The 9,561-nt window shown below is 34.0% G+C and overlaps 1 protein-coding gene across 1 annotated transcript in view; it reads right to left on the bottom strand.

Moving 5' to 3' along the window:
* Nucleotides 1–9,302, bottom strand: part of LOC135156579 (uncharacterized) — a 32,147-nt gene extending 22,845 nt beyond the window's left edge. The window contains exons 1-5 of the mRNA XM_064109087.1: nucleotides 9,144–9,302; nucleotides 8,651–8,705; nucleotides 2,348–2,554; nucleotides 1,694–1,795; nucleotides 168–209 (exon numbers count right to left, since the gene is read on the bottom strand). Coding sequence (XP_063965157.1) covers nucleotides 168–209; nucleotides 1,694–1,795; nucleotides 2,348–2,554; nucleotides 8,651–8,705; nucleotides 9,144–9,155 — 418 coding nt within the window. The 5' untranslated portion in view covers nucleotides 9,156–9,302. The remainder of the gene's footprint in view (nucleotides 1–167; nucleotides 210–1,693; nucleotides 1,796–2,347; nucleotides 2,555–8,650; nucleotides 8,706–9,143) is intronic.
* Nucleotides 9,303–9,561: the final 259 nt, after the last annotated feature.

A 9,561-nucleotide genomic window follows, 5' to 3' on the forward strand; every position in this document is an offset into this window, starting at 1 on the left:
AAACGAAAGAGGAAAAGAACAATAAAGGGGGAGAAGAAAGGAAGAAAACGGGTAAAGAAGAATAAAGAAAAGCAACTAAAATGAACACATATCTCCTAAAAGATGACAAGCAGAATAAGACGGTATAACATATACAGTATATAACTTTTGTTATATAACACAACTACCTTCTGTTTCCGACAAGGATGAAACGGTTGAGTTTGGTAACACTATACATCAAAAATAAAGAAAAGATAAGAAATCAAGTTCAGGTTTCTTTTATTTCATTTCGACTCAACATATTACACAAATATGAAATAATAACCATACAACTCAATTCAAGGGAATATAGTACTATTCAAACAATTCAATTCAATCTATTTTTTCATTCTTCAACATAATACAAATAAATACAAGATAAATTAATTCAATTTAAATAAAAGCATGAAACAAAATTGAACATTGAATAAATTATATACATATTCAAATATAAATTAACATGCATGTCAAATTTAAACCACTATAATCAATATAATTAAATAAAATTAAATCAATATAATTATATATCATGAGAAGAATGGAGGGGTCCACTGAAAAGCAAAGCTTGTAAATTGTGGACCCCTCAAAAAGTAAGGATATAATGAATATTGAAATATACGTAAAGGAATACATGAAGATAACGAAAAGGGCAAAAAAAAAATTATATACAGGATTGTGAAATACAGAGACAAAAGACAATAACACAACACAACACAGGTACATGAGGGTGGACAATAGTACGATGACAACTGCCTAGAATATAGAAAGAAAAATAGAGATAGGGAGAGGGATGCAAGGCTAATCTGCTGCATATTATTATGTCTACACATACATACACATCATGTATATGACCATATATACGCATACACATACATATACACACATATATATATATATAAATATATATATATATATATATATATATATATATATACATACATATACACCCATGCACACGCAACCTTACACACACACACATTATACGGACATACACACATACACGCATACACATATACAATATAAAAAGTAGAATATAATGTATAGACAAACTATAACTTTTGTATTTTAAATCTTATGTCTAACTGGAAAAGGCTTCATGTTCTGTATAAACATAAATAATAGACTAGCAATAAAAGATATTTTAGATGTATGTGACCATACAGTTATGATATATACGGTGAGAGTAAAACAAAATGTAGAACAATCTCAATGAAAAATCTGCAAGACTATTTTTATTTATCTTTTTAATAAAATAAAAGTTGAGGAAATGGAGTTCCATTGTTTTATCTATAGTCTTATAATCAAGAAACAAAGTGAAATTATGGATAGAGTGAGGCACACCAACGAAACCTACTCCAAAGATTTTTGAAATATTCATATTATATTCATTCTCTAATGTTATTATCTAATTGGTGTAACGAGTGCGCTAGTCAGATTGGGAAAAAATAGTACTGGAGAAAGTCTTGTACTACTGCGCGGAGTACACTTTTATTTGAAAATGTAAGTGCATTTCTCCAGGTTAAAAGAGGATATGCTTAAACTTAAAGACAAACATTTGAGTCTCAGTAGGTTTTATTAAAAATGACACTTCAAAATACATTCATGGCATAGACTGAAGCTAACCAGATATGCATTTAATTACGTCAAGAAAATTCATCGTATTATGAAAACTTACTTGATTCACACCTCCCTCCTGTGTAACGGGGTGAACAATGGCAAATGTAGCTAATGACAGACTCCTCACACCAGCCGTTTATACATGGATTCATGAGGCAGTCTTCAGTGACCATTTGTGAGAGAAATAGGTAGCATTTGAAAAGGCAGTCTAAGGACATTGCATTTAGTTCTATTTCACCATGTTCACTTCATTGTGTTTTCCAATTTAAAGAAGAAACAAAGGGCCTTGCAAGCATCTAGCATAGGGTTTCAGTAGCAGTATTGAATTTATCAATGTACAATAAAAAAATAATAAATACCCAAAATAAAACCGTGCATGAAAAAATGCATACACTTATATCAATCAAGCGTAAGGATGGACAGGAATGACTAGGCTTATACAGTTATATATGAATTTCCCTAGAAATGCATGTACATTTTATACAGCCCAATGTTAAATATATCAATTCATCGTTTTTTAAAGATTTCCGTTTTAACAAAGCTTGAAGAAATATTTCAACAAAGATTTAATATCTTAATCGCCGACGTTCATTTTATAACATTGCCTAGAAATGTAATATCGCCGTTTCATGTTTGTCTTTATTGGGACTCCGGATCAGAAGAACCAATTTGCTGTTCTGTAATGGTAAATGATAAACCGTATCTAAAATACCTGGAAACTGACAGATGCGCAAACCGCTCTTATTTCGTCTGCCTGAGCATCCTGAGTCAAACTTGAGAGTCGGGATGAGTTTTGGAATGGTTTTAACAACCCCCTTCTCGGGGTGTTCTCTCTCAGAACATGTTTCGAACATCGGTAACGTGTAGTTGAGATTGTATCCATCGCCGATGATCTCTTCTGCAAATGCGCCATTGCAGACTGATGTTTTTTTTAATTAAAAAAATAGGTGGAAGCGGTAGTTGATTGATTTTGATGTTTCCAAAGCTTCCGATTATTTCTATGTATATGTAAATATAAATATATATATATATATATACAGTCAAACCTGTGTTAGTGGCCACCTGTCTATAGTGGCCACCTGCCTATAGTGACCACTAAAACTGATTCCCATGGCGGCAGATTGTGTGTATAGAACCTGTCTATAGCAGCCACATTTTGTCTTTCCCTTGGGTGCATATAGACAGGTTTCACTGTATATATATAAATATATATATAAAAGAAGAGGGCCCTTTGCATAACGTGTATTACAGCGCGTCATGTTCTATGTACACTTGTAAATAATTGTATAAATATATATATATATATATATACATACATATATATATATATAAACCCCTCAAAAAGTTTGGAAATCTGAGTTTGGCAATTAATTTCTCCCAGCGCCCAATTTTACACAATGCATATTTGACATCATTCAAAAGATAATTCAATTTTCTTTAAAATGATACCATGCTTGTTATGATCATGCCATAACGAAAAGAGCAGGATCAAGTGTTTAATGATGTCTGAATTGAAAAGCTGCAAAACGAGCAAAAAAAGTTTGGAAATCTGAGTTCGGCCATTAATTTCTCCCAACTTCCAATTTTACACAAAGCATATTTGATATAGTTCAAAAGATCATTTAATTCTCTTTAAAATGATACCATGCTTGTTATGATCATGCCATCACAAAAAGAGCAGGATTCAAAAGTGTTGGATGAGGTCTGAATTGAAAAGCTGCAAAACGAGCAGAAAGGGTCAATAAAAAACATGATTCTTTTGTCTGTGTCAATAGAGATGAAAATCCATTCAAGTCAAGCCCCTGCTTCTTCATTTTTGATGTTTTGTTGTGGTTTATGTAGTGATCGTTCGGTGAGATAACATGGTTTAAGTCGTGGTTTGAAACACCCATGCATGTTTGTTTATTTGTTATGTTTTTGCTTGTGCAGAGGTGTATTTGATTCCATGTTAAGCTGAGAAACTCACTCATCACCACGGAAAAAAGAACAGTGACATTCAATATTGTGTCATTTTGCAACTTTTGAATTTTGACCTTGCCCCACATTTCAAGGCACTGCACCCCCATGTGCACCATAATCATATCATGTAGGGTATCATTTTAAAGAAAATTAAATGATCTATTCATTGACATTAATTACACATTGATATCTACTAAAACCCAGGAGGGGTTATCGATCAAAGTCAGATTTCCAAACTTTTTTGAGGAGGTTATATATATATACAGTGCGTCCCAGAAAAAACGAAACCGATATTTAGCGATGATTTATCATAACTTAATCACAAATAAAATAGACAAATGACCTACCAATGTAAAGCTTAGAATCTCCTCTTTCATCTGATATTACTTAGATTATTCCTCATTCACGCATGAGTGAGCAAAACCAATTTGTAGGACGGATACCAAAAACTCATTTGGCGGGGGGTATATGAATTTCAAAAAGAAAATCACATGTCCTAAAAGTTCAATATCTGCTCTTTAATTTGATAACTCAATTACAGAAAATGGTCAAGAAATAACAAAGTTCTGGTTATTTGAAATAAGGCTTGAATTTCAATAATAAGGTCACATGATCAAGGTCAAAGATCATTTAAGGTCAACGAACTTTGGCCAAGTTGGGGGTATTTGTTGAATTACCATCATAACTGAAAGTTTATGGATCTGATGCATGAAACTTGGACATAAGAGTAATCAAGTATCATTGAACATCCTGTGTGAGTTTCAGGTCACATGACCAAGGTCAAAGGTCAATGAACTTTGGCCATTTTGGAGGTAATTATTATTTTGCTGTCATAACTTTCAAAGTTTATAGATATAATTTATAAAATGTGGATATAGGGGTAATCAAGTACATGTATCACTGACAAGTCTTAGGTCGCATGATCAAGGTCAAATGTCATTTATTGTCAATGAACGTAGTATTGTATCATTATATGAATGGTGTTTTTTTTGAATAATTATTTTATAGTAGTTTTCAAAATCAGCACTGCTGCTATATTGAATTGCGCGATGCAGGTGAGACTGCCAGAGGCACTCCACTTGTTTAAATATAACATTGGATTTTGATGTTGACTATAGACCCTAGCCACTTTTCGCAACCAAGAGTACGGCAGCATTAGATCTGCAGTTCGTGTGCAAAATTCTTATACAGCGACATGTCGAGATCAACGCATGCGACACGAACCGCAGATCTAATGTTCCACGTTGCGGTTGCGAAATTCCAAATTTTCACATGTCACTATACAAATTGCGTTGCAGGACAGTTTTTTTACGACGGCGCTAAAATTCTATTCCAACATCAACTAGCGTCGTCCGTTTCCATCGTCAGGCGAAACGTGGGAATAAAGGTTTACACGGTAAGCATACAGATGGGTAGAGTGACGGGTGCCGGGCTGACAAGATCATTTAAATGTCTTCATTTTGATCATAAAAAGGTTTTAACAACGAAAGAAAAAAAAGAAATTAAAGTTTGTACAGTTATGATTTTTATCATCGGCGTAGAGCCTATAAAGGTAGTTTGATACTCAAAAGTACAAATACCCGACTACTGAACGTGATCGTGAGTATAATACGCCTTACCAGATGATTTACCTGAACTTTATCACTTATTCTTTGCCGACAGTGACGAAGAAGAGGATGCGTGACAAATGTATTGGCGCCGACAAAACCCAAATAAAAACAGATCCGTGTTTTAATCCTACTCACAAACGTGATGTTTTACTGATATCAAACACAAAATATACTTTTACTATATACGCTTCGGCAGAGAATGGATTATTTATTTGTTTTTTTATTTATTATTTATTCGGCACTTCAAACATATTTAAGATTTACAAAGCAATATCAAACATTACCTAAAATGACATAAAAATTATACAGGTACGTGCAATATTTGATAGCAGTTTGCCCAGTGCATCACTTGATGGCCAGGGCAGAGGAGAGCAAACTTAATCACTGTGGCCTAATGGTCCCTCCGCCCAACCAACCGATGCACCATGTAATGTGAGCTATTAAATGCCCTAATCGCAAATGTACAAAACTATTAAGATAGCGATTTGTCCTACATCTTGCAGACTGGAGTCGTTTCCATTTTATGAATAATATGATATATAAACCACACATTTTTCTGAAAGTTTTTGTGGTGGAATCATTGCATAAACATGAACACGTTAATTATAACTATAGCCCGTTTCATAAAGGACTTGCAACTGCTGTAAATTTGCCATTATGGCAACTACTATGGTAACCTTGATTCTGATTTGCTCATGAGCCTTGTTACCATGGTAGTTGCCATTATGGTAAAGTTACAACAGTTGTAAGTCCTTTATGAGACTGGCCCCAGATGAAGGGATACCATAGTAATACCATGGTTACTATGGTAATACCATGGTAATACCATAGTAATACCATGATACTTAATGGTACTTTTGTACAAACGAATGTATGGTACTCATGACTCATGACATGGAAGTACCATGGTAATGAATAGTACAGCCTTGGTAATACTATGGTATTACCATGGTATTATTACTATGGTAGATCCATGGTAACTGTACTGCCTTCATATGTCAATTTACCTTACTATAGTAATATTATGGTATTACCATTGTAAAAATACTATGGTAAAACCATGGTACCTTTTTATAAGTGTACAGCCATATTCAAAACGTTTAGCAAATTTTTATTCCGTGCTACAAAACTTTTCTTCAGTATAATATTCAATCTATATGTATACATCATGTACCATCCTAAAAATATGATAACAGATCATGTATGCAAACAACCGCGTTATTATTCATCCGTTGTTTTTTTTTTCATGAAAGTACTTTGCAAGGTTATGGTAGTAGCATGGTATTACGATGACAGTCAAACAAGTACCATAAAGAACCACATAGTTCTCACAGAAAACAATGAAAATACTACGAAGTACCATGAAAGTATCCATGTGTGAAGATGGCACTGTGTTCAGTATATCAACATCAACCTCGGAACATATGGTACATTCATGGTCATGATGGTAGTACTGTGGTACATTATGGTACTTCTGTATTTTCAACTAGTACTTTCCGTACAGTACTTCTGTGGTAGTACTATGGCCGTACTATAGTACCATCGTTACTATGGTAATACCATGGTAATTAATGGTACTTTTTACAAGGGCTATTTTGTTACGAAGATACATATTTTTACACATATATCAGAAAAATATAAAATAATCATGAGTTTATTGTGATAAAATACGAAGGGGGAGGACCTCGCATCATCATCAGCCCATCTATTTAATACCCATGATGTCATGCGCATGTCTTCACCAAATATGAACTTGAAGTTCATCGTGTTCATTAGACAAGGGGAGTGTTTTAGAAAGCTGTTCATAAGTTAAGAACGATTTTAAGAACAACTGGTGTGAACCTTTCTTATGCGCTAAATAATCACCAATGACATAATGAATCTACCATTTACCACAAGAAAGGATCACCAGTCGTTCTTAAAGTCGCTCTTGAGTTACGAACAGCTTTGTGAAACGGCCTCCTTGACTACATTTTCAGCGTTTTGCTGAAGTTGTGTGTATAGGGGGTAGGAAGAGTCCCGGTTCGCGATTGGCCAAAATTGAGTTCTGTTAGGGGATACAATTCAAGTTTTGGAGGGTAAGAAACTGGAAACACAAGTCCCCAATTTGGCGATAAAGAGTCCCCGATTGCCAAGTTACATGACCTAGTATTTGTGTGTGTATTTACAATAGGTGTATGGGTGGATGTGAGGGTGTGGGTGTGTGCGCGCCTATTTTTTTAACCGAGAAGGCTTATATTATCATTTTCTTCATAGTTTGAATCATACTCCGAAAAAGCCTCACATTAAGCCAGAGTCTTTGAAAAGCTTTAATAATTAAATATTTATTTTAAATATCTTTTTAAGTTTATCTTGGAAATGTTTTTGTTCTATTAAAAAAAAGAAATACTGAACCCGTATCATTATTATATTTTAACCAAGTTAGTAATTGCATATCAGAAAGGTAGAAGGACGGATAATATCCTGAAATTTCAAGTCAATCCATGCTTGAAAATGGTATAGTACCAAAATAGGGAGTACAATCTGCAATGTTTATTCCTCTTTAAAATAACCTATCCTCAATACCAATAAAGAAAACAAAGCCTTTTCTATTTTTATCAGATGCCCGATCAACAATCATTTGTATATATAATAAGAAAATAGATTCGTTATATACGTTTGATTGATGTCATCAATATCATAACACTGTAGTAATTTACTGTAATAGTGAACAATAATTTTTGAACAATTATAAAAAGTTAAAGTCGCAAGCTAAATTACTTTTAGGCCTACATTATTTTGTCTAATTTAAAAAGAGTACTAGATTTGTTTTGATTTGTAAACTTTGATTCATGTTTTGATATTGTATTAGATATTGTTCAACAGTACTCTAAATATATGAAACAGACACCTCTAAGGAGAGGCAGAAAAGACAATTCATGCAGACACCTTCAAAATATCTTTGACTGAAAAAAGGTCATTTACCATGGGGAGATCAATGATAACATGTGTTAGTACATGGGCTTATATTAAGATGGCGATTCCTGTCATTTCTATTTTTGAAGAACTAAATAATGATTTTTGCACCCTTCTTTTCTGTGCTTGATTTTTACAACATATCATGGACACCAGGTGCTTGGGGGAAAATTGACAAGCAAGAATATAGAGGGTTTTACTCTAAAATGAAGGTGATTTCGGTCAAATTTCTACATTATCGCGTGCTGGTTATGGTGTAAAACATACGCAGCGGCCCTTGAAGAATCAGAGGGGGGGGGGTACGTCATTCAGCACCCCCGCTTCCCATGGCCATAATAGGCACAAGTGTCAAGTGGGACTTTGTCGCGGAGATATTTTAAAGTCAAATCAATGGTTACCTATGGCATTGGAGAAAAATATTTAAATTATTTCATTCACATACCGTAATGAAATTTAGTTTGCCCAAAGTGGTTACAAATATCAGAACTTACCTAATGAAAGAAACAAAATCATCTGGGTAAATTCCACATTTCCCATTTTGACTTCCTAAAGATAGACATAAGATAAACATATATATCATTTAGTTTTTTTACCAATCAAAGTGATTGTGGAGACTGGACACCTAAGATAAGTCCGTGTTTTTTTTATTAAAAAAGAAGGTTCATTATGTACGATTGACACAGCTCAACTATTATGCTCTTTCAATGTTACTAATTATGCTAATATGGCTTCGTTAAAACAATAAAAAAGTACATTCTAAAGCTGCTCAAAGAATTACTTTAAGAGAGTCTCAACATGTAAATTGAATAATTGCAGTTTAAAAAAATGCATAGTTTTGGTCCGATTAAGATCCCTAAAAACGAATTCCTCTGTGAAATGAACTTTTTTTCATTTTAATATTTCGGAAGAAAAATTAAACAAAATATGCAAAATACTCCTACCGCTCTTTAGCCAAAATAATCAGTTTTCAAAAATAGATCTTACTTTCAAAACCATCTTTCTACGAAGATTGCGAAGTGTTGCTTCGTTATGTCTGCAAGTGAAGATGTTGCTTCGTTTCGTCAGCAAATGATATACTTTTACTTAAAAGTTTGATGTAAACATTGACTTCAATTCTCCGCTCTGGCGAATGCTGATATGCTTGTTGCATTTAGATGGTTTTTGAAACCATAATAGTGCGCACTCTCTGCGTGGGTGTGGAACGCGCACATTATAATCAATCGAGTAACGTAACCTTGTAACAGCCACACCAACGAAACCGACCCAAGACCAATCAAGGGGGGGGGGGAGAGACAGAGAGAGTGGGGATTATGGGCTGAAATTTAGGAAAAAATGCGTTTGGTTGGTTGGTGTTGGAGTTGTGTTGGCGCTCTTCAATCTGTATAGATTATTATTTGGGGAT

This window comes from Lytechinus pictus, chromosome 14 (assembly GCF_037042905.1).
Source record: "Lytechinus pictus isolate F3 Inbred chromosome 14, Lp3.0, whole genome shotgun sequence".
Lineage (NCBI taxonomy): Eukaryota > Metazoa > Echinodermata > Echinoidea > Temnopleuroida > Toxopneustidae > Lytechinus > Lytechinus pictus.